This window comes from Sciurus vulgaris (assembly GCF_902686455.1).
Source record: "Sciurus vulgaris genome assembly, chromosome: 12".
NCBI classification, from domain to species: Eukaryota; Metazoa; Chordata; class Mammalia; order Rodentia; family Sciuridae; genus Sciurus; species Sciurus vulgaris.
The window spans coordinates 329485-354930 of NC_136473.1; the positions used below are offsets into that span (position 1 = coordinate 329485).

Consider the following 25446-nt stretch of genomic DNA (forward strand, 5'->3'; position numbering starts at 1 on the left):
CGCGCCGGGCTGGGCCGCCGACGCCGCGGCCAGGGCGCACTCGGCGCTCTGCTGGCGATGCCTGCGCGCCCGCTAGCCCCGCCCCGCGCCGTCGGCGTCGCGTCAGCGTCGGCCGGAAGCTCCCGCCGCGCGTGGGGCGCGGAGCGGCGGAGAGTCAGGTGAGCGCCTCGCGGCTGCCGGCCGACCCGGGCTGGCCCTGCGGATGGGGCGGGGCGACTGGGCTCGGGGAGCCCGGCCCGCGATGAGCCCCCCAAGGGATGAGCCCCTGGCCAGGGCTACGGGGTGCGCCCCGCCTTGATGAACCCCCCAAGGCTGCACCTCCCCCGGGGTAGCCCCCCAAGGGATGAGTCCCGGGCCAGGGCCACGGGGTGCGCCCCGCCTTGATGAACCCCCGAAGGCTGCACCTCCCCCGGAGTAGCCCCCAAAGGGATGAGTCCCGGGCCAGGGCCACGGGGTGCGCCCCGCCTTGATGAACCCCTCAAGGCTGAACCTCCCCCGGGATAGCCCCCCAAGGGATGAGTCCCGGGCCAGGGCCACGGGGTGCGCCCCGCCTTGATGAGCCCCCCAAGGCTGAACCTCCCCCAGGGATGAGACCCCCAAGGGATGAACTTCTCCCAGGGATGTGCCCCGCCAAGGAAAGAGCCCTGCCTTGATGATAGCCCCAAGGGATGAACCTCCCCCAGGGATGAGCCCGCAAGGAATGAATTTCCCCAAGCCATGAGTTCCCTAAGGAACTCATGGGGGATAGCTATCTATCCCCCATGAAGCCCCTAAAGGGTGAACTCCCTTGCCCCGTTTGAGTCTTCACCCAGGGCTGGGCCCCATCAGGGGGAGCACCCCCCTTCAGGGGGAGCACTGATGCAGGGAGCATCACCTGCACTCCTTCCTTCTGCCCTTGGGCCAGCTTGGAGGCTGGGAGGTGCCACAACTGTGAGGGAAGCTGCAGCAGGTATCTTGGTCCTCAGGGTAGATGTTTCTTTGCTTTGACCCAAAGTTAAAAGTCCCTGCAATCTTTTTTCAGTTCTTGTGTTAGTCTGTTTTGTTTTTATTTATGACAACTATTTGTGTGGTTTATTGGAAGCATTTTTTTTAGCTTAGTTGATCATTTTTTTAATGATGAAAACGACTTAGCATTTTAATTATGACTTAAGAAACCCTAAGCTGCTTGCCTCAGTTTTGTATTAACCCTGGTTGTATCTTTTGTAGTCTTTTCTGCATGTGTGTATGAGTGTGTGGGAGGGGAAAAGTTTCTACATGAGTAAGTACTAGCTTTAGAGTGGGGAGTTACTGTTGCAGCAGAAATAACAGTGTTTCTGTTGGGATGAGTTAATGCTCTCTCTTTTCCCTGGAGAAACATTACGTTTTCTAAATACCGTATTGCATATTTCTTTCTTTGCCTGTTTAATAGAACTCATGCTAGCAGGTGATATATATTATGCTTTAGAGCTGGGTGAAGAAAGGATGACTCTTTCCCCCAGTGATCTAAGCAGGGATTTTTTTGCCTTGTTGAGTACTTGCACACTCACCTCTGGGGAATGTGTTCACAGCAAAAAATGTTTGCAATCCATCTCCTGCACACTTTTGTCTGAATTTCCCCTAGAAAATTCATTGTTGGTGTGTTTTTATTCATTAGAATGTTTAGTAATACACAATAAGACACCTGCTGTTCCTTGTCTGGTGCCTGTTCAGTTTGATGTTATCATAATACAACTTTGCATTGTTTTTGATTGTAGATAACGTGGGGCAATGGCTGCCATATATTCTGGAATTTCCCTTAAGCTTAAAAGCAAGAAGACTTCCTGGGAAGATAAACTAAAACTTGCTCACTTTGCTTGGGTTTCCCATCAGTGCTTCCTTCCAAATAAAGAACAAGTAAGTCTAATATGAAACTTATAGTTTTATGATTTAAACTAAATACTATACAACGTGCATATTGATATTTATTTAAGAAAAAAGATCAGAAAAGTTGGGAAAGAAACTTTGTTGGAGATTAAAAGTAATGTCAGTGAAAAAAGTAGTCAGATCTTTTTGACTTCTTTTAGGTTGAAGGTTGGGAAATGGAGAAGTGTTGGTATTAAGCCATTCGAGAAGGGGTGGAGATATAGCTTAGTGGCAGAGTGCTTGCCTAGTACTGGGTTTAATCTCCATTACTGCTGGTGGGGGGTGCTGGGAGCTGTGCTAGAAAGAGTTTGGCCCTAAGGACATTGCTTTTTGCTTATTTGGCTAAAAATGGGTTAACAGTAGGATGACAGGCTCAAGAAATTGGATTGACACACATCTGATACTGGTGCTAAAGGAGGCGGCGTGAGACATCAGAGATGGATCATGTTATGGAGCACCTGTCCTGCCTACACCTGGCTAAACATGGAATCATCCTCGCAGCTTGGTGGTCGCCTGGCCAGCACTGCCCAGAGTGGCCTGGCAGCTGGTGATCTTACCTTTGCTGTCCTTACCTTGAGAGTTTTTCCCTTTTGGCATGTGCCCCTCCTCCTCCTCTTGCTGACTGCTGTGAGAGTTCTGGCACACAGAGCAGAGGCCTCTCCGCAGTCATGGCGGCACACATGCGCATCCCTTCTTGTCCAGCCCTATGTCTCAGTCCACTCCACTGTCTCCGGCTGTGCTGCAGGTGGGCTGGGAGGTTCTGACTCCTCTTGCCCTTGTCTTAGTGTGTGATTCACCCATGGCTGCCTTCCACACAGTCATGCCTCTACCTCTTGAAACGCAGATGACATGGCACAGCTTGGGAAAGAGGGTACTGTTTTAGAGTGTCACCTGGAACCTTATGTTTGTGGGGGGGGGCACACTGGGGATTGAACCAGGCGCACTCGGCCACTGAGCCATGTCCCCAGCCTTGTTTTGTATTTTATTTAGAGACAGGGTCTCACTGTGAACTTGTGATCCTCCTGCCTCAGCCTCCCAAGCTGCTGGGTCACCTGGAATTTCTAATTGGTCCCAGGTAAAGACAAAGTTGGCAGTTTTTCCCTTTTTTTTTTGCTCTTTGTGTTTTGGACCCAGGTACACTTTAACACTGAGCTATATCTTCAGATCCTTGTTTTTTGATGTTTTGAGACTGTTTTCAAAGTTGGGATCCCCCTACCTCAGTTCCCTAGACACTGGGATGTCAGGCATGAACCATCAGGCCTGGCCCTTTTTATTCTTTTAAGACCCTCCAACGTTTACATGATGCAATTTTACCATAGGTTACTTCTAGGAAAGTGCTGTCCTTGCCACTGTATTTGGTCTCAGTTGGATGTCCCCATAATGCTCAACCTCTTCTTCTCTTGTAGAAGAAATTCATTTATATGAGAGTATGTTTCCTCCAAATCCAGGTTTTACTTGATTGGGCAAGACAGTCGTTGGTTGCATTCTATAAGAAAAAGCTTGAGCTGACAGAAGGTGTTGTGGAACGGCTTTGGGCCTATATAGGTGACATTCTGCATAGCAAGAAATTGCAGTCTCTTCTCAAGAATGGAAAAACGATCGATCTTCAGACTTCCCTTGTCAAGGTAAGTATCCTTTGTGAAGACACAGAAAGTCGAGTGACTTACTGATTTATTTCAAGTGGTCTACACTGCTGATAATCTTTTTATAATATGTAATATTAAAGAAGAGTTTAGGCCAGGTTCTGTAGTGCACACCTATAATCCTAGTTGTTCAGGAGCCTGAGGCAGGAGAATCACAAATTCAAAGCCAGCCTCAGCAGCTCAGCGAGACCTTGTCTCTCTAAATAAAAATATTAAAAAGGGCTGTGTCTGTAACTCAGTGGTTAAGCACCCTTGGGTTCAATCCCCAGTATCAATCAATCAATCAATAAATAAATAAGAGATAAGAACTATTTCAGAACAGATTTCAATTACCTTTTCAGTTGGAAAAAGTAACTAGCAAATTATGCTAGTCTTAATATTTGCCACCAATACCAAGGATTGAACCCAGGGACACTCAACCACTGAGCTACATCCCAGCACTTTTTAATTTTTTATTTTGAGACACAGTCTCATTAAATTGCCAGGCTGGCCTGGAACTTGTGATCTTCCTGCCTTGGCCTCCTAAGTAGCTAAGATTACAGGTTTTTGCTACCACCTCTGGCCCTCAAAGGTTTTTGACTGAAAGTGATTTTGAAAGCTGAGGTCAGAGGTATGAATTTCATGGTCAAAACAGTATTTTGAAATACCATAAGAATAGCTAATTACAATAAAGATCACAACTAAAGAGTTTTTTGTGTGGGACAGGCTTAAAAAGGTTGCAGAACTTGCCTCTTGTCACATGGGTAGGGCGAGGCAGAGTTGGGGTCTGAACCAGATGGAGCTGATAGCAAAGCCTGCCGTCAGACCTGAGCCTCGCCTCCTGGGGGCACGGGCAGGAGGAGGTCAGTGGAGGGGAGTGCGGTGAGCTGCGGGTGGTTCTGGAGGTGCGGCCTCCTCTGTGTGCTTTTAAGTAACAGCTGGTCATTCTGAAATAGTCCTTTGGAGCAGAGAAGGAATATTTAGGACATCTCCAAGTTCAAGAAACCACACCTACTAAATCTAAAATTTTACATTTTTAGTCATGTAAAACATGAGTATTGTAGTATGTGTGGGTAGCTTGTAAATGAGTTACACCTAGGGGTGTAAAGTGGGAGAACCCTGGAGCCCCTGGGGCACATTGGGGCCCAAGCACTCTACATGTCTGCTGCAGCTTTCCAGAGCAGTCCAAAAGGCCCGAGCCAGTACTCGCTAGGTGGGAGTGAGGGTGTTTCTCCTAAGTAGCGAGCATCCTGGCAGATTTGATTCTTAACCTGCCATAAGGAGCCAGTTACTCTCCTTGTCAGTGAATTTAGGAATCTGCTTGGCTTTCATATCTGTGCATTTTGGACTTTTGAGAGCAACAGATAGTGGGTCTGCTGTGTAGTAGTGAGCAGTAACTGGCAATTTGCTTTTGTTTATAGAGTGCCCCCCCCCATTTTTTTTTAAGAAGGAAAAATATAATTGACTGTAAAAACATGTTAGATCACAGGGTTATGACCCAAGTGCCACTGTCCACCTATCTGGTAATATCAGAGGTAAGTTAACAGATTCAGGGTCTGAGAAGAAGTGAGTTTTTAAAAATGACTAGTAAATCTACAAAGGTGTAATCCTTGGAGTTGATACTAGCAAAAGGTGGATGTGTGAATGGATCAAAGCAGGCACTTTGCTGCCTTTCGATGCTCTAAGCAAATGTCAAGTTCCCATAGATTTGATAGCCTGGGCATGTCTTACCAAGATGTGTGAGAGGAACAAGTTGATTGATTCTCTTGTACTTTTTTGTATATGTGTGAGTTTAGGGAAGTAATGAGCTTTCTTTCTTTCTTAATCCTCAGATCATAAATGAGAGAGTAGCTGAGTTCTCTCTTTCAGGATCCCAGAAAAACATCTGTGCTGTCCTGAGCTGCTGTCAGGCCATCCTCTCCATACCTGCCCTGGCTGTCATCTACACAGCCAAACAAGAGCTGCTGGTGGCCTTGCTGAGCCAGCTGTGCTGGTCTGCCTGCAGGCAGCCAGAGGGGGCCGTGGCAGCCCTACTGCTCGAGGTCACTCACCTGGCCCTGGGCCAGTACCTCTCCATCCAGCAGCAGCAGGTCAACCCCAGACGTGTCTTTGGGGATGTGACTGGGCACCTGCTGCAGCCCTGTCTGGTCCTGAGGCACCTGCTCTCTGGAGGCACATGGACGCATCCTGGGCAGGGCCAGGTTCCCCCAGTGCTCAGCCGGGAAATCAGGAGTCAGCTTGAGGCCGTCCTTCAAGGGGGGGTTTTTCGGCCTGATATGCTCTCCTCCTACACAGAGGAGCTCCTGGGCCAGCAGCAAAGAGACACAAAGATTGGGACCCCAAAGAGCCTCCTCACTCCTCTGGACACAGTGGTGACCAGGCTGCTGGATGCTGGCCACTGTGAACCGCACCTTCATGCCACTGTTGTGGCCAACTCGGTTGCTGTGTTGTATAGGCTCTTTATAGATTCTTACCTCAAGGAGGGAAACCAGTTTCTCTGCTTCCAGGCTCTCCCCAGGCTGTTTGGCTGCCTGCGAATTTCACACCTGCAGGAGGAGCAGGGGAAAACCTGGGCCACACTAGATTGGACCACGGAGCTTCTGGTGGTGGAGCAGCTGCTCAGCTCAGTGGCCAGCAGCAACATCTACAACGTGGCCGCCGACAGGATCCGGCACGGGGAGGCGCAGTTCCACTTCTACCGCAGTTTGGCTGAGCTGCTGATAAACCACCTACAAGCGCCTGTGCCAGCCTGGTTCCGCTGCCTCAAGATTTTGATATCTCTGAATCATTTGATTCTGGAGCCAGATCTGGATGACCTGTTGTCCTCAGCTTGGATTGACGCCGAAGTCACAGAGGTTCGAACCAAAAAAGCCCAGGAGGTGCTCATTCACACCCTCTTCCAGACACACGCCAAGCTGCGGCAGGTGCCACGGTTGTTCGAAGAGCTTCTGGGGGTGATCTGCCGCCCAGCTGCTGAGGCACTGAGGCAGCCTGTGCTGGCCTCGGGCCCCTCCGCCGCACTGTGTGCGTGCCTCCTGGAGCTGCCGCCAGGTCAGATCCTGGACATGTGGTCCCTGGTGCTGGACAAGTTCCAGTCTCTAATCCTTCCCTGTTTGAAGAGTGATGTTGACATGGCCCTGAAGTCCCTGTCCCTCAGCTCACTGCTGCACTGCATCATGTTCAACATGCCCAGCCTGGACAGTAGCACGCCCCTGCCTGTCGTCCGACGGACACAGTGCATGATGGAGAGAGTTCTGGGGGAGCTCGTGAAGCCCCTTCTGGCCCTTCTCCTGGACACCCCAAGCCCAGAATCTGAGCTATGGCTCCAGAAGGTGAGTGACGCTGCACTCCTGCTCTCTCATACCTGGGCCCAGGTGGATGCCATGCTCCGTTTGAACTGTTGCCAGTATCGCTCTGTGGCTGGGACCCTGATGGGCAATGCTCTGGAGCTCTCCAGTTTCCCTTCATTGCTCCCAGGTGTGGAACCCCAGCTTTGGAAGAAGGTGGAGAAGTTGACAGCCCAGTCCAGCTCTCTTGGTAGATACTGCTTGGAACAGCTGCACCTGCAGAGGATGAGGAGGACACTGATGCAGACTAGCTCCCAGGCCGAGCAGGTCCTCCCGACCTTGAAGAGGGATGCTGCCTACATTCTTGATTCTGGCAGGAGCAGCTTGAGTTTAAGGACGACGGCTTCCTGGGACGGGCAGGTGGGAACAGTGAGTGCACCTACGTATCCTGTAGCACACTGGCACTTGTTAGTGTCAAACCTCCCGATTTTAATACCCTACTTATGTCTAGAAGACATCAAATACCTGGCTAGCATCCTGTTAAGAACTTTACCAACCAGCAAAGCTCAGGAAACCTCTGCAGATGAAGAACCGTATGTCACACTCCAGAGAGTGTCCATGGCTCTCCTTCGTAGCCCTCTCTTTCCAGAGATTCAGGCCCTCCATTCCGCCTTCCTGATGTGTGTAGCTGCACGCTGCTCCAGTATTCTGTGCTCCGGTTCCCAAAGTGGCCCAGGTCCTCTCAGACAGCAGGTACCCTGGCTTTTTGAAAAGGACCACACTCTTGTGGCTCACTGGGAATCTAGATTTGCAAAAGTTGGACCTGAAAGTGTAGAACCAAGAGGAGAAATTGCCCAGAACTTTCTGTCCCTGGTCAAGAGTGACTTTCCCATCCAGCTGGAGGATGAGCAGTTAGGAGACCTCCTGGGGCTTCTGAACATCATTTCTGCTCTGCACCTGGACAGCCTTTTGCCACACCATCACCTGCATTACTTTCTTCTGCTACTGACCATGGCCGTCAGCACGCAGGGGCATTCCTGTCCCCCCCGGGCCCTCCAGTTCCTGACGACTTGCTACCGGCTTCTCAGTTGCCTGCAGAGGGGAAGGAGCGCCCGCTGTGTGTTCAGGGTCATGTACGTCAGTGACATTTTTGAGATTGTGCTGACCTCATTGTTACGAGCCAGTGGTGGACTCTGCGTTGAGGTGGATGACCCCTCTTGGCTGGAATTCCTCCAGGAGGTGGGGTCATTCTTGGAGCAGCTAATGGCAATGCTCATCCAGAGCAGACTGAGTTTGGTGCTCAATTTTGGGAAAATCACTGCGTTCCTCTCAAGGTGTAAATTGCACACTGAGGCAGCTTTCAGCAAGCAGTTGGGAAACCAGAGCCCTCTGGGCAGACAGCTGCTTCTGGTGTGTCTGACCAAGTTGTGCCAAGTCTTGGGGCCTCTTGTCAAGGACCGGAGGCAGCCGCAGGAGGCACCAGCAGCGCTGCCAGAGTTGCTGCAGCAGGCCATGCTACAGATGGCTGCTGGACTGCAGCTGTGCTCAGCACAGGGGACCCCACACCACCACCTGCCCGCAGTGCTCCTCTCGCCTGTCGCCACGCTCTTGGAAGTGGACCTGAGCCAGCACCCAGGTGGGGTTGGGATTGCCCAAGGGACGGACAGAGCAGTGCCCTCCAATGCTTCCCTCTACCAGGGTGTTTACTCCCAACTGCTGTCAGAGTTACCAACCCTGGCAGGGGACACCCGGTCTTTCCAGGCAGCCTTGCGGTTCTTAGCTCTGTTCTTTTCGGCTTCTACGCTCCATCCACCAGAAGGACCTGTTTTTGTCTCCATGCTTCAAGCCATGAGGACAGTTCTTGCAGGTAAGACGCCTCCTCCCGAGCAGAGACTTGGGCAGCTGGAGTCCTGCTGCCAGCGCACCTCTCCTTCTGGTCAGGGAGCAAGCAACACCTGCTGTCTTGGCAAGGTGCCACACAGGGACAGTGGGAAGCCAGGTGGCTTCCTTTTCTCCTTAACGTCAGTTTCTGGCTCTCCTGCGCGTGGGGCGGCCTCGCGGGTGTGCCCCTCAGTGCCAGTTCCTCTCTGACTCGAGAGGGACCTGCACGTGTGGTGTTTTTTTCCCCCAGTACTGGGTACTGAACCCAGGGCTTCTCACGAGTACCCTGGGGACCCTCATGTACATTTTGAAATCTAGCCACCCTTTGTGTTTTGGCCTTAACTTGCCCTAGCTGTGGATACTGGGCATAGTTAATTTCACTTGTATTAGACTCTAAGGGCTATAACTTAATTTTTAAAAGATGTAAAATCTGCCATCTTAAAAAAAATTGCAAATGGCTCAATTTGTAGGGGTCTCCTAGGGCTCCTCGAGGGCAGAGCCAGGGAGCAAGCAACACCTGCTGTCTTGGCAAGGTGCCACACAGGGACAGTGGGAAGCCAGGTCCTGCTCAGCGTGGCTTACTGCAGGCTGTTAGTGGAGGTCGCCCTTGGGCCCGCTAACCCGGACCTCAGCAGCTCAGTAGCAGCTCAGTGAAAGAGCTGTCGACTCCCTGCTGTCCCAGCGCTGAGGTTAGTGGGTCACTGCAGCCCTGCAGTGATAATTACAGGCTCTTCAGAACTAGTGAGCAAGTATCAGTGTGAAGCAAGAGTCCCACAACATAAAGAGCAGAATATGCTGTGATCACAACTACAGAGAGCGCACATGCCGTGTGTGAGGGCTGGAGGCACGTGCAGAGGTTTAAATGCCGGGGTTCGGTGTGCGGGTGCTGTGCTCTTGCCATCCCCGCACTGTGTTGTACTAGTGGGTTAATAGTTTTTCCTGTGACATAATGTACCATAAGCAAGGGCTAGGTTAGTGTTTTTGAGTACCTCATTTAAAAATGGGTAGATTATCCAATGAAAGTCATGGAGATATATTACCCCCACTCGTACACAAAATGACATACACTTCTACTTCTCTCCAAAGGCTCACAAAGGTCAGCAGATCGTTGTCCTGCTCTAAGAAGCTCACCGCAGTTGGCATAGGGCTTTCTTTTTTGTTGCAGTCATTGGTAAGGGACTGGGCTGGGAGTTAGGACAGTCTTGTCTTTATGTTTATGGTGCTGGGGACTCAACCCTGTGTGCTCTACCACTAGCAACACCCCCAGCCCTTTTGGTTTTGTTTTGAGACAACTTTGCTAAGTTGCTGATGCTGGCCTTCAACCTGCAATCCTCCTGCCCCAGCCTCCTCCTCATTGGCTGATATTGCAGTCGTGACCACCGCACCCACCTAGGACAGTCTTTTGAGGTGAAGCTGGGGAGTTGGGCCCAGCCTGACCCTCAGCATGTGCTGAGCTCTCTTTCCCACAGAGAAGCTGTGAGGGTCAATGGGGCCTTGGAGGAAGTGAAGCCACCTGGCTTTCCTGGGTCCGCGCCAGGCCGGAGGGTGGTCTGAACAAGGCTGCCGTTGTCCCCTCAGTGCCTTCTCCTCCAGCTGGACTGTGGGTCAGCTAAAGAGTTGGACCCGGAGCCGAATCTTCCTGTCAGCACGTCTTCTTATGGGGGCTGAGACCCAGCCTTCCATTCTGACCATCCTAAGTGAGCTTCCCAGGCAACAGCAGCTGGCGATCTGCAGCCCTGGCCGCTCTCTTTCTGTGTTAACAGAGGGCCTTGTCCCCATCCCCTGCCCATCCTGGTGAGGTGAGGCAGTCTTTAAACCCTGCCTCTCATGTCCCTGGGCATACATGCCTGACCCCAGGGACAGAGCCTCAGCTGTGGTGAGGCCAGCCCTCACACCTAAACCACGTGACTGTCCAGGGAATGGCAGAGTGGTGAGCCATCTAGGAGAGATGCCTTGCAAGGAGTGGCTCAAGGCACTGGGGAGGGACAGGGAATGCAAAGGTGGCCCCAGAGAACTGGAGAGTGGCCACACAGGTGACCCACAGGGAGGTCCCTGTGTCCTTGGTGGCTCAGAGATGGCTTTCAGCATGGACCTGTGAGCCTTTGTGAAGAATGCTTTCTGGCAGTGAACACACCGCCTCTCTGGGGTCACAGAAACCAGTTTTAGCATTGGTTGTCCTAGGAGTAGGCCTCCTGCTCTGGAGCAGGGGGCTGCTGGCTTTGACCTGAAAAATGACAACGCCTGCATGGATCACAGGGGAGAGGCCTTGAGATACTGGGCACCCAGCCAGAACTCGGGGATTGGGCATGAGGGTGCACACAGCCAAGCCCAGCTGTGTGAGGGTGGTGGGCAGGTGGAGGTGGGGGTGCACAGGAGGGCTGTCCATGAGTGTCCTCTCTGCTGGCCACAGGAGTCAGTGCTGTAGTGCCACTGCAGATGAGGGGAATGAGGCCCAGAGGCCATGAGTCTAGGGTCCATGGCTTGTAGGAGACTTAGACTTACTTCCCTCTCCCGGAGAACTTGTGGTCCCGTCCCCAGTACTGTGAGTAATGGGTACAGACTGGGAAGTGGAAGGAATTCTGGCAACACAGGGTGGTCAGTTAGCTGGAGGAGCAAGCTGGGCCAGAGACAGAGGGCCAGATGACTCACCTGACATTCCTGGGGGTAGGCTTCTTTTGCTCTTTTCAACGTTCCTGTCTACTTAAAAGGACACTCCCACTCCTGCCCCACTACTGAATTTCCACGACTCACTAAGGACACAGGCACCAGTTGCCAGTCTACTGTGGGCAGAGTACGCTGTCCCCGAGCCTGCTGTTGCCAAGGGCGCTTTCCTAAGCGTGACTCGGGGGCACATGTCGCCTGGCCGGGCTGTGTTCCCTGCTGTGCTCAGCAGCACTCCTGTGCTCGCTAGTCTGCATGGCTGCACACTGCCCCCTGCGGCTACTCTGGCTCACATCGCATCTTGTGCCTTGGTTTCTTTTCCTGCAGATCCTGACATCCCTGTTCTGGCTGCCCAGGATATTGAGCCTCACTTGGGAGCCCTGCTCACCCGGATGTTGGAGGCTGGGACTATGGAGGACTTTGGGCTGGTGGTCCGGTCTATTCTTCAGGGCCTCGATGTCCGTCACGTGTGGATGGCAGATCTGCAGGCAGGTAGCCTCCCTCTGCCTGTGTGGTAGGCCCAGTGGGAGAGCTTGTTTGAGATTCTGCTCATCCTTGAACTAAGTGAGCAAATCCACTCAGAACAGGAGGGAGGCAGGAGCTCGGCCTTGGGAGGAGCCCTTGATTTCAAAGGGGAGTTGTCCAGATTACCAGTTGCCTTCTTACTGTGCAGAAGCCAGGGTGACACACACCCAGTGCTGACCTGTTCTCCACATGTCCATGAAAAGGGCCTGATATGGGCACATAGCCCACAGGCCAGCATTGAAGTGTGTGGGCCTGCAGCCCAGTGCAGGTCCTGTGCCATTCCTAAGAAAGCCTTGGTGGCACTGCCCACAGGCACCGACACACACACACACAGTACAGGGGTGTTGGAATCAGCTCTTTTGGTTGTCCCAGGCACTGACAGGTCAGACGCCTTATCACTTGGGGCTGACAGTTGATAGGCCAGGAATGTAGCCATGGCCTCTGGTCCAGCTGACTTCACTCCTGGTCCCTGTTAACACCCTGTGACCAGTTTTGATTGGGTGGGAGGAGGGCTGGAGCAGGCAATTTGGGAACTTGGGGAGGATGGAGAGTGCAGGGATAGCACAGGACTCTCTTGGTGAGCACAGGGCTCTGCCCAGCCCCTCCCCTGCCTATGCGCTCTCCCATCTCTGGGACCTGGACTGTGTTTCTGTGACACAGCTGGGCCTTTGTACCTCTGGGCTTCCTTCAGTGAGCCTCCAGGTTTCTGTGTAGACCAGCCAGTCAGAGGTCTTCAGGGGGAGGGGGCCTTGCACTGAGGGTTGAAGGATGGCAGGATTTGGAGGGGCGGGCAGGTGGGCACATTGAGGGCAGGGTGCTGCTGGTCACCAGAGCAGAGGGTGGTGAGTGAGCAAGTGAGCGCGGGAGCACGTGGGCTTTGAGGCACTGCCAGAGGGAGGTAAGCAGGCTGAGGCCAGGGTATGGGGCTGCACAGTGTTAGGGACCAAGTGGCTGTTGTGAGGCCAGAACCCAAGGTGTGACATGCTCGGTGGGCAGTAGGTAGGTACCTGTCCACTCATGCCCTGGCTTGAAGCCATTGCCTGGGACCATGGCACCTCATTCAGGTCTTTTTCCAGCCCTTCCTGTTTGTAAAGCAGTGTTCCTGCTCTGAGCCACAGCCAGTGTCCTCTCCCCAGTCCTGGTGAGAGGGCTGAGCTTGCTGTCCTGGCCCCTCTGCAAGCCTGACTGAGAGGTCCTGAGAGGCCCTGCTCACCAGAGCTGTGCCACCTCCCCTGCCTCTGGGTGCCGCGCCCTCACCATAGGCCTCCCCGCTGCCCCCAGCGTGGCTCTCCAGGGCTGCTGTGTCTCCTGCAGGTGGGGGGCAGTGAGTCTGTGCTGAACCCCCCTTCGTTTCAGGCTGTTTTGTCTGCTGTCAGATTGCTCAAGCTGCTACTAAGCTGCCCGCTCAGTGGAGAGAAAGCAGGCCTGCTGTGGCGCGCCTGTCCCCAGATAATCTCCGCTCTGACGGTGAGTGGCCCCTTCCCTGAAGACGGCCAGTGCCTGCTCTGGCTTGGGGCCTGTTTCTGGGGCTACCTCCTGGAGGTGACTGTGAGCTGCAACCCAGTTTGTGTGTCCCGTCTGCAGCACTGGCATGGGATGCGGAAGGGCATCAGGAGCACTGGGGGTCATGCCTGGGGGGTGTGCCAGGCGGCTGGACGCAGGGAGGAGAGGCTGGGGCTCGCTTCTTCCCCCAGAGCTGTGCTCTGTGCAGAGCATGCATGCGGGTGAGGGGGTGCCCTTGGAGTGGACGCTCGTGTCCTCCTACCCGGGACCTGTGTCCAGCCATCTCTTGACTTTGCTTCACTTGAACAGTCCTAGTTCATCTTGGGCCAGGCTTGGCACCTCCGCCCCAGATGAGCCTGACCCGAGCCTCCTGGCTGTGGTGCCCAGGGCAGCATCTGCTCACCATTGTCCCTAGTCCTGTCTGGCCCCGCCGCCTGAGGAAACTGCTCTGGGTCAGCGTAGGCCCAGAGAGACAGGCTCCGGAAAGCGAACTTCACCTCCCACGTTCCCCAAGTGCACTGTGGCCAAAGCGGGTCGTGGCCACGCTGTGCGTTGTGCGTCCCAAGCAGAGGGCCATTTGGGCAGGGGCAGGGTGGTGAGGGCATGTGGATGACCCCATGCCACGCAGGCTGGAAGCTCTTCACTTCCTCTTGTGCGTGTGGCCTGTCCTTCACACAACCAGGGCTCTCGGTGTCAGCCTGAGTACTGGGAGGGTTCAAGCCGCTGCTCTCTCCAGCCGGAAACAATGACTGGACGTCTGTAGATGTGATTTAAAGAAGTTTAACCAGTTGTGTTTGGTCACAGACCTGTGGAGAAAATATTGCCACGTATGTCTGACATCTAGTTTTCTCGTGAGAAGTTGGATGTATCAGCTGCTTGTGAAGATCGCTTCTCTGTGCAGTACATGAGTCCAACAGGAAGGGTCCGGGTCCACAGCAGGTCCCTTGGGTGTGGACTTTTGCCGCCTCTCCCTTCACTAGTTCATTTTGGAGCATGGATAGTCGCATCTGCTTGCCAGTGCTCAGCATTTGTGTTTCTTAGAGAATCACTTTTGCTTTCTTCTTTACCCTTCTGACCCTGTAGCTGCAAAACCGAGAGGCTTGTCAGGAGCGGCCTGTGGTGCTCACAGTGGTCGAACCCATTCTAGATGTCCTGGCTGCCCTGCTGCGGCAGGGCGAGGAGGCCATCAGCAACCCCCACCATGTCAGTCTGGCCTTCAGCATCCTCTTGACGGTCCCCCTGGATCACCTGAGGCCTCCGGAGTATGGCAGAGTCTTCTTAGGGCTGCACAGTGTGCTCTTCTCCATCCTGCAGTGTCATCCGAAGGTGAGAAGGGGCAAGGCTGCCGCAGCCTCCAGCGTGGGCAGGGGGACGCCAGCCTTCAGGAAGGCAGTCCGTGGTGTCTGTAGAACATGACCAGGTGCTTTGCTAAGCAAACTGCTCGGCTCTAGTAAGCTCCAGGGCTGTGGCTTCTCTGAGCACAGAGCTGCTCGTCCCTAGCACTGAGCCACTCGTCCCTAGCACTGAGCCACGTGCGTTCTCTCTGGGTCTAGCACATCACATGGTACTTGTTACTGGAACTCAGGGGGCTCATGTTTGAATAGACCACTGCCTTGCTGGAGTCTATTGGGTTCAAGTTAAGTGGTGGAGGGACTGAGGCCCCTGGTCCAGTTTCAGAGTAGACTGCCTTTGGTGCTTCACAGCGCAAAGTGCAGTCAGCTGACAGTCACTGCATGTGTGCTTCCTCACCGTTGCTGCCCGTGAGGGGGGCGCTCACCCCACTGGTGGTGAGGCAACAGAGGCACAGCACTGCTGGGCAGGGCTGGTGTCCTGGGCCAGGGTTCTGGGGAGCACTGGGTGCAGTGGGGACCCATGCACATGAAGTACACACATCTTCATAAATACAGGGTTCTCCAGGGTCGGCTGTTCTGGGGAGGGAGGCCTGCTGGCAATGCAGTTTTTCAGACAAATGGTCTCTGGCAAGCTAAGCACTCTTCAAGTTGGGTTCACTCTAGAACCTTCCCCAGCCATCCATTGCCTGTGGCCCTGCCTCTCCTGTCAGTGTCCTGTCGGTTGTTTGATGCCTGCAGTGCACCTACAGCACAAGTCAGGCACAGTCCAAGACTGCAGAGTTTTGCAAAAAGTTGGAGGATTTCGTGAAGCGATGAAATGTGAGGAAGCTCTGTGGCTCTCCTACAAAACCACCATCACGTGAGCATTTCGTGAAACCAGACATGAACACAGGAGCACTTAGTGGAACCAGGTGTGAGCATGTGAGTGTTAGCGGAACCGGGCGTGAACACATGAGTGTTAGCGGAACCGGGCGTGAACACGTGAGTGTTAGCGGAACCGGGCGTGAACACGTGAGCAGTTAGTGGAACCGGGCGTGAACACGTGAGTCTTAGCGGAACCGGGCGTGAACACGTGAGCAGTTAGTGGAACCGTGCACGGATACGTGAGCGTTAGTGGAACCAGGCACGAACACATGAGTGTTTTAGACATGTCTCAGCGATTGGAGAGAACGGATGAACATGCGCCATGACCCATACTCACCTGGTGCTGCTGTGGCCAGTGGAGAGGGTGCATAGGTGACCATAGTGAGTTCACATTGGCACAGATGCCCATGAGCCTCTGGGACACTTGAGAGTGCAGCGGGAGGCCAGTGGCCCTTGTGTCGTCTCAGTCCTGTGAGAGCCCGTCATTGTTTCTGTTCTGTGAGGAAGAAGCTGAGGCACACACACAGAGGCAGGTGACTTGTCCCAGCCACATAAGGAGGCCATGTGGAGGGTCTGCCCTGGATTTGTGGACTTTCCATCATGAGACAGCAGAGGGCGAGGGGAGGCCTGGGAGTGGTGGAGCTCTGGGACCCTTGCAGAGTCCACCTCTCTGAACATGCCAGTGATCAGTCCTCTGCAGTGCTGCCCAGAGCGTTGCTGCATGCACACGGCAGAGCGAAGCTGTCCAGTAAAGTGCTCAGTGGCCTCTGTATTGTCCAATGCAGTGACCGCTGGCCTGCTGACAGCCTGGCTGTGGGTGGCCGGCATGGCTGGTGTGACTCGGAGCTGCACACCTAGCTGTGATGGGTGTGTACTGGTTTAATGTGAACTTCGCACCACGCGGCTGCCTGGTTGGACCGTGTGTGGCATGACCCAGCGGAGGGCTGAGTGTTGGGAGGTTTGTCATTTTGGTCACGTGTTGGGACAGAGCCCCAGCAACCTTTTCATCCCTGAACGAGAAGGCTTGCCTCATTCTGATTGCTCGTGAGGCCCTTTTCCTAGCACCAGTTCTCCCTGGATAAGTTGGATTTTGCTACCTCTTTCCAGGAGGGTCAGAACCAGCTTAGAGAAAAGCACAGCTTCAGTGGTCTCTGGACCAGGGTTGTCCACCAGCTTCTAGAAGTTGCACAGCATGGAACCTGTACCCCAGATGGTGGAGGCAAGTGTTAAGGAGCCGAGTGCACAGTGGGCGAGCCGTCACACCAGAGATGAGGCCGGAGGAGCCTGCCTGGGTGCACCTGTTCTGAGCATCCTGCGAGGCAAGGTGAAGAAGGAAGCAGGTGGACGCTTGCTCACTCTGGTCTCTTGTCTGTCATTGCAGGTAATGCTGAAGGCCATCCCATCTTTCTTGAACTCCTTCAATAGACTGGTGTTTTCAGTTATGCATGAAGGGCGGCAGAAAGACAAAGGTAATTCAGAATAGCAGCCTCAGAGAGACAATTCCAAGTGTATTTATCACGTGGTATGTCTGGCCACAGGTGTGACTGGAATAAAAGTACTCAGCTGAGTTCAAATGAGAGAACTGTTCAGATCATCAAATGAATACTCAAGATATTAAAGAAAAAATAAAACTCATTTTTCCATATTCAAAACAATGGACACATTTAGCATCTCTAATTGAAACAATTCTTTTTTTGGAAAGAAAAGTATCTAGATTTAGGAAACTTTTCTTTGTAGTTGTAATGACAGCATGGCGTTATTTTATTTTATTTTTATGTGGTGCCGAGGATCAAGCTCAGTGCCTCACACATGCGAGGCAAGTGCTCTGCCACTGAGCTATTAGAAAATTTTTATTGACCACATAGCTTATACAGGAGATATAAAAACGACTACAGCCAGTTCAGAAGGCTGAGACAGGAGGATTGCAAATTTCAGGCCAGCCTCAGCAACTTAGTAAGACCCTGTCTCAGTGTGACTCAGTGGTAAAGTGCTCCCGTACCAAAGGAGAGAGGCACAGACAGAGACGACAACTGTGTTCCTGCCCTTGAGTTCATGGTTTGCGGGAGGCAGAAGGAGCAGGGTGCACAGCTTTCCTGATGGCAGCTTGGCAGAGGGAAGACCCTGCACCTTCACTCCGTCCTGAACCGGATGTGTTGTGCCTCGTTCCCTGGGAATCACTCTGCTGCGTGGCAGTACCTGGGACCGTGTCTGGGTCTCAGCTCTGAAGCTGTGAGCGCTGTCTGCATTTTGGATCTGGGGAAGTTCTCATTGGGAAGGGTTGTACTCAAGTAGGACTTGCTGTTTATGTCATGGTTTTGAAGTCAAGTCTCAGTGCTCAAGCGTGGGGACCAGGTGTGGTAGGATGCACTGGTCAGACAGGAGTTATGGGTCCCCTCGGGTTCAGGGAGCCCAGCCCAGCAGTCTGGGCTGACCGGAGCAGGCGTTCATGGGTCCCACGTGTGCTCCAAGCTGCGCAGTAAGCACAGGCCCTTCCTGCGCTGGAGGAGGGCAGAGTGCAGCTGCCCTGCCTGCTGGGGCCCCGCAGCGGCACAGTGAGCTGTGTAGCCTTCTGTGCTCAGTGGGGGAGCAGGTGGAAGCCAGGTCCCCTCCCTGCCCCAGCCCGGCCCTGTAGGTGGAGGCTCCTGTGGTTCTGTCCCCACAGATGACTCCTTTGCAGTGCCTAAGAGTGCTGTTCTGATGGTGCCATCTGCCTGGCTGCAGCCTGCCCCTCGTGTCCTTTGTCACATGTCCTGCTGTGCACGTGCATTGGCCAGCCCAGTCGTCCATGTCTGATTGTTCATCCTCCTCCTATTGTGTCTGAGGCGCTCTTAAGTGGCCTGCGTGAAGTCATGGCAGAATGGCCCATGCTCGTGAACAGTGTGGCGAGCTGCTGAGGAGAGGAGATGGTGGGTGTGAGAGCAGCTCGGGCTGCTGCACGTGCCGCTGAAGCGCTTCCTGACTGCTGCCGTTTTCCAGCTTCATAGGAATCACACTCAAAAACTGCACCCATTAGAAACGCTTGTCTGCTCTTTCAGGGTTTCCAAAGCGTGTTGCGTGTCCTAAGAGTCAGGCTTACTGAGGTCCAGCATCTGTGTGACAGACCACCTCTGCTTGGAGTGCAGGACTGTCATCCTGACAGCCGCAGCAGCGGCTGGCCAGGGCAGTCCATCCCTGCCTCCTCTGGCTGCCCCGAGGCCCTGCCCTCTTGGCCCAGCCCCGGACAGCTGTGGCTAATCTGCCCTGCGTCACTACATTTGCTAGTGTTTTTCAGACTTACAGAACTGGGCTTGCTGCCTACTAAGCCTAGCAGGGAAGGCATAGGCTACGGGAGGGGAGTTCTCGGGACCAAGTCAGGGCCTGGGGTCCTGCAGGGTTGCAGGAAAGTGGGTCCCAGTAGATGGGAGGCTGCGTGGTGACAATGTCAAGTCCCTGATCCATCTGTCCATCACACGAAAATCTCACACAACCATGTAATATCAGTATACCATTATTTTTTTGTAAGACATTATTTTCCATTTTAGTCTGCCTTATAGAAATCTGTTTCCTATTAAAATGCAATAGCAATTCTAGGTGCCATCCTGAAAGTCTTGGATTTCTGGTGGGACTTTTAAACATCCCATGTGCTCTTGAGTGTTGTGAACATTCTCCCTTTGTTATGTAAGTAAATATTTGGACATATCTTTTTTCCCTTCTCCATCAAAGTAAGCCAATCAGAGAGCCTGGAAAATGTGGAGACTTGAGGTGTCTCTGTTTGCGGCAGAGGCAGGACCAGAGGAGCTGGTCTCACTGTGCCGTGTTTGGAGCTGACGGTCGACCCTTGCGTCTGTAGGAGGTGCGGACGGCCTGCCGGTGGTCCTGGAGTGTGCACGCCTGGTGCAGCGGATGTACAGCCACATCGCTGCGCGGCCCGAGGACTTTACCACATCGTCCCCCTTCCTGGTGGCCCAGTATGTGACGGAGGCACAGAAGGTGAGGTCCAGGCTGAGTGTCTCCCTGGGGTCCTCTTCTATTTGTTGGAAATGGGGAATGAACCCAGGGCACTCAACCACTGAGCCACCTCCCCAGCCCTTTTTGTTTTGAGACAAAACAGGTTCTTGCTGAGTTGCTTAGGGCCTTGTTAAATTGCCGAGGCTGGCTTTGAACTTGGTATCCTCCTGCCCCAGCTTCCTGAGCTGCTGGGATTACCGGCCTATGCCACTGTGCCCAGCCCCCAGGGTCTTTTTTAATAGCCCTTGAGTGCTTCTCCCCTGAAAGGCAAGTGGCTCTGAGCCCACTGTCCTGTGCCTGGCAAGGTGTACATGGTGTTGCTGTGGGGCAGCCGTAAGGCCTGAGCGGAGCCTCACCTGGGAGGTGCCAGGCCTCCCTGGTCCTCTGTTATTCTAGCACAAACTTGGCACTGGTTTGGTTTGTCCCCTGAGTGATCTGACAGTTGATATGCCACTCAGAGGTAAGAAGAAGAACTGTTGTGGGACCAGACTAAGGAGAAAGGGGCCTGAGGCCTGGATCCCTCTGCAGCATGAGCTGGATCTTAGCTCTTGGGGTCGCCATTTGTGAGTTCCAGCAGCCTGCAGACACTCAAAGCAGATGGCAAGGTAGAGAGGCAGGCAGATTTGGTCAGGTTATTCTGACTCTGACTCCATGTTCTGGCTCACACATTCCTGGCTTGAGCCATCTCACATTGGGATGTCCTTACCTATTTTTGAAAGTCTGTGGTACCCTATGTACATTTGCTGCAGGACTAAAACCTGGGCTGCGTGACCTACTTGTTGAAATGACCCTAGGTGGAAGCACACAGCAGGCCAGGACAGCACTCCAGGGGGAGCTCCTGGGTGTCCGTCTGCTGTGCATTGCACACACAGCACACTGTGAAGGAGCCAGCCTCCCCTGCAGGGGTGCTGTGCACAGTAGTGAACAGGGCGTGGTAAGCAAGTCAGGATGCGTGCACGGGGCGTCTGGAACATAGGTCTCCTTTCTCCAGGGGTGTCTGACTGAGTGGGCCCCTCAGCACACCTCCCTGCCCCTGCTTCAGGCAAGTCTAACTGCTGAACGATGATCTAACCCACCCTGTGCTGGCCCTGCCAGTGGTCCCGTCCATCTTCTGTGTGGGCAGTGGGCTGGGCACCACCTGGCCGTATGTGGGTGGCTGGGTCCTCGCCTGGTGGAGTGCAGAGTGCCAGAGGTCCCTGAGTGGCCCTTGCACCCGTCGTTTGGCGACGGCAGTTGTGTACATTTGTGTGAATTGTGGTATTTCCTAAGCACTGAGTCATAAATATGCAAACTTAATGAGAGAAAAACCGGCATCATGTTCTTTTACTGAAGAATAAAATGAGGCAGTGAGATCAGTTCGCTAAGGGCCGAGAAAGCAAGCTGCAGCCCTGGGTCACCGTGATTTCGATGCCTGTTCAGGAAAGGCCTCTGATCTCCTGGCCTCAGGCCTAGTGCTCGCTTACCCACTGTGTTGTTTTAGCGCAGTGTACGCCATAGCCCTCCTGGTGTTTGGATCCCGTAGTGAAGAGAGGCTCCCTCCCCGGGCGCCGGAGCTTCTCCTGAGAGCGCTGCCAGTCCCTGCAGTCAGTGCCCACGGCAAGAGCAGCGTGGCAGACTGCACCCTTGGCTTCCGCAGGAGGACCTTCCCGAGAGGCAGGCTGCAGGGTGGGGCGGGCGCGTGCCCAGTGGGGCCTCCTCAGCCCTGTCCCACCCGTGGCCTGCGCCTCAGCGGGAACAGGTGGGCTCCTGCAGCCGCCTTCACCCTGGCCCACCTCGGCACGGCCACGCCTCCGTGTTGCGGGCTTGGGGTGAGCGGTTTGAACGCCCGTCTATCCCAGGCACCATGCAGCCATGCGGCGGTGTTTTATGTGTTGGCCAGTGATCTTACATTTTACAGGTTGACCTTTACTTGTCTTAAAAATTAGCCATCTGGACTGGGTTGTGGCTCAGTGGTAGAGTGCTTGCCTAGCATGTGTGAGGCACTGGGTTCAATTCTCAGCACCACATATAAATAAATGAATAAAATAAAGGTCTATCAACATCTCAAAAACAAAAATTTTTTAAAAATTCACCATCCAAAACCCTGAGACTGTGGTGCTGCCAGTCCAGGCCCAGAGCTCCGCCTTGCTTCCCAGGTGACCTTGTACCCCGCGGTGAAGGACCTGCTGCAGGAGGGCATCTACCTCATCCTGGACCTCTGCATCGAGCCCGATGTCCAGTTCCTTCGCGCCTCACTGCAGCCAGGGGCCAGAGACGTCTTTAAAGAACTGTACAGTGACTACCGCAAGTACCACAAAGCCAAGCATGAAGGAGAGAAAAGATATGCAGCCTAGACCTGTGGCACAGCACCTAGGGAACCCAGGCGGCGGCCTTGGCCTTGCAGCCCAAGCAGCGGGAGGGTGAGGGTCCTGAGTGTCCTTGTGCTGTGTTGATGGCGTTTTTAAAGGTACATCTTGTGTGCTGTTTTGTCTGATTTGTGTCTTCCTCTTCATTTTCGGTGCTGGTGATTGCATCCAGGGCCTTGCGCGTGCTAAGCACACACTCTTCGCTGAGCTCCACCCCTGGCCCCAGAGTGTCTTGCTGTCCGTATGTGTTGCATTAGAATCCTGGAGGTGGACCCTGGAGTGAGACTGCTTCAGTAGAGGCGTTGTTGTTCTCAGGACTGTACTATATGTAGTGCTTGTCTTGGCTCAGTGGGTTCTTCCCCCTCCCCTGGGTAGCAGCTCTGAGGAACTGGGTTTTTGCTTCTGGTGTGTGGGTTTGTAATTGAGTCTTGTTTAAATACCTCTGCCTTTTAAATTCAAGCCCAAAGAAATGTGCCTTCCTGATGCCACTCTTCTGTCTTGCCTCCGAGAACCCTTCTGATGACCCTGGGGAGACAACTCCCTTGTCTACTGAGACAGCAGCAGGCACCTGGAGGCCCCTGGCACCTGTTGGGCGGGTGACGGCACCTAGCAAGTGCTCCTACTTGCTCTTTCTGCTTTGCTCTGTGAATTCATTTTGGAATTTATTTTTTCCATTCAGTTTAATAAAGTAGTTTGGTTTTTATTACCTAATTGTTATGGTTTGGGTATGAAGTATCTCAAGCTCATGCATTAGGCATGTAGGAATGTTCAGAGTGAAATGATTAGATATCGAGAGCCGAGATCTCACGGTGCATTGATCCATGGGGTGGATCAATAATGCAAATGGACCACTGTGGGAACTGGGCAGGTGGGGCGTGACTGAAGGAGTGGGTCCCTGGGGTTGCCTTGGGCACTGTGTGTGTGTGTGTGTCCCTGGCTGACAGCTTCCTCTGCCTCGGGCCCACAGCAGTGAGTAAGCCCACTGTGGACTGGACCTCTGAAACCGTGAGCTGCAATAAACCCCTCCCCTGAGTGGTCCTTCCAGGCATTTGGTCTTAGATGAAAAGCTGAGTAACTTGCTAAGCAACACATCTTCATTTGAGCAACCTGAGAAAAAGAAGAGGGAAGAGGGCTTGAAAACTCACTCGTGGTACCACGTGCCCAGACAAGGTGCACCCTGCCCTGAGTGCCTCGTCACCCTGTGTGTGGATGCAGACGTAGAGGGACGTGTAAACACACGTAGCTAAGCTGATGGAAGTGCACTTGTATCTTTTATTTATTTATTTATTTATTTTTACACCAAGGAAAAATTTTTATTAAAGTATAGATTACCAGTTATTTAAAAATACATGGGAAAGACAAAATACAAAGGCAGTATCATACAACTGATTTCTAAACTCAATACTTTTTAAATACAAAACAATGATCACTACCCCAAAAAGTCAGTTTGTTGACAGAAATTGATTTTTAACTTGGTCTACAACTCCTTTTACTCAATTTTGTTTAAATATGTTACTCAGTTTTTAAGTTTCATCTTATATCAGAACTTTTTTTTTTTAAATGTGATTACTTCTGAAGTAGTGTATAGATTTTTCTTGCAATTAATATTAACAACTATAGGTAGCTTTCCTAGCTCACAAGAATTCAATATAATCACTACTCTAAATAGTTACTATTTGGGGTTACCTATACTAAGGCTCACAAGTTTAAAGGCAAAATATTAATAAGCAAACTGGGAGTTGAGAGCAGGACTAAGGAAAGACAATCTTATCTTTCACTATAGACCTGCTAAAACAAAATATCCTTTACTTACTTTCATACTATGGCTAGAGAAGCAGTTACTGCTACACCACAGGTAGCTATGCAGCTGCCCACTTTATATTCCTTTTCTAAGGAATGACAGACTTTACCAATTAAGTTGTTTAACCAAAACAGCAGACACCTATAAACTACCCTGTACTTCAACTGCTTGAAATAAATTATTTTCCTAATTGGTTTATTAGCAGCCTTGTGTCTGGAAAACCATGTAAAATCTATTTTGTTCCAAACTTGGAATGCTGACTCAGAAGCTATCTGTTAGATACCTGGCTCTCTTCCAGCATCAGTCATAAAAGTGGACCTTCATGAACTATGTAATGTAATAAATGCAAAAATAATTTCATCTATCAACACATAATACTGAGCCAGCAAAAAAAAAAAACCCAAAAAACAAAAACAAAACAAAACACCACATACTCATAAGAACAGAAACTGGCTTGTATGAAACAAGAAGGTATATATCCTCTTACATATAAGAGAAATATATATAATAATAAAAAGAATCTATAATAAACTTATAGAGATGATTCTGATTTATGTTAGGTCTGCCTAAACTGTCACTGAATGACTGGAAATTTTCTTTTCCTCATGTCATGCCCATCATTATATTTAAGCTGGTCCTAGTTTCTTACAAATTATCGTACTCCCTTGGATTTATCTACTACATCCTCACTGTACTGCCATTAACTTATAAGCTGGGCCTGCCCAGCCAGCCTAAAAAGCCTTTCTTCAAAAATATACCAGATGTATTAAACAGAAGTATCATTTAGTAGAATTCTGCACTTCAAGACAGCATATGAAGAACCAGCAATTGGTCCTCTGATGTAGGTACCTCTCATTTCACATTATCACAGAAACAGTGAAGTTTACTAACTACTCCTTCCTTACAGGAAACCCAGTAGCTGTAAAAATTTTGTTCAGTTTTAAAACATTTCAATACTTATTAATTCCAAAGATCTGAACACTGTTATTTGGGAGTAAGCACACTCAGAAGAGAAGCTGTGTTTAGAATGAAGTGAGTTGGATCATACTTGCCAACTCGTATAGAAACTTGCCAGAAAATATAGCATTATTGGAGAAATTGTGAAAAACTTCCATGAAGATGTAAACTGTACTCCATAGTCCAGTTGTTCCCGATGAGTTAGGAGCCTTGCTTTACCTTGGCCAGGAGTTTCAAAGGTGTTCCTTTCACTGCATGCAAAAATACATACATCCCCAGATTATGTATGAGATTTGTTAAGGTCCAAGCAACTGGAACACTGAAGAAGGGAATGCTGAGTAAGACAATGTGAAGCAAGCCAACTCCCAACGCAGGTGTCAGCCACACCCCGGCTGTTCATTACCCGGGTATCTGGATTCACTTCACTGTGGGCAACTCCAACATTCATGTTTGCTGCTCAGAAAGCCAGTGATCTGCCCTAGCGCAGCGCCCTGTGTCGCCGCCCTATTTATTTGTTTTTAATATTTTTTTAGATGTTGATAGATCCTTATTTTTATTCTTTAAGTTATATGTGGTGCTGAGAATTGAACCCAGTGCCTCATGTGCTTGGCAAGTGCTCTAGCCCCAGTCCCCAAAAAAGTGCACTTTTAAAAGCTGCTTAAGAGTCTTGTTTGCGACAGTTGGGTGGCCCCTGGACCAGTGAAGACGTCTGACATAGCTCCTGTGCCGCTCGGTGGTCCACTGAGCAGAGCCAGCTGCCGGTTTGCTGGGCCTTCTAGT

The 25446-nt window shown here is 52.0% G+C and overlaps 1 protein-coding gene and 1 pseudogene across 8 annotated transcripts; one reads left to right on the forward strand and one right to left on the reverse strand.

Moving 5' to 3' along the window:
• Nucleotides 1-40: 40 nt before the first annotated feature.
• Nucleotides 41-22467, forward strand: URB2 (URB2 ribosome biogenesis homolog). 7 transcript variants are annotated; one of them, XM_079107766.1, is made up of 10 exons: nt 837-949; nt 1734-1872; nt 3330-3506; nt 5336-8657; nt 11660-11820; nt 13214-13324; nt 14444-14686; nt 16958-17045; nt 19406-19545; nt 21699-22467. In XM_079107766.1, exons 2-10 carry the CDS (start codon nt 1747-1749, stop codon nt 21894-21896), a joined length of 4566 nt encoding a protein of 1521 aa, XP_078963892.1. In that variant the 5' UTR covers nt 837-949; nt 1734-1746; the 3' UTR covers nt 21897-22467. The 7 variants fall into 7 exon arrangements, with proteins under 7 accessions (XP_078963887.1, XP_078963892.1, XP_078963886.1 ...); XM_079107761.1 differs by lacking the exons at nt 837-949; nt 13214-13324 and adding an exon at nt 41-158; XM_079107760.1 differs by lacking the exon at nt 13214-13324.
• A 2226-nt stretch (nt 22468-24693) lies between these two features.
• On the reverse strand, nt 24694-25190 carry LOC306642192 (ORM1-like protein 1; annotated as a pseudogene). Its single transcript has one exon. The product of its transcript is annotated as an ORM1-like protein 1 (transcript).
• Between the last annotated feature and the right edge of the window lie 256 nt (nt 25191-25446).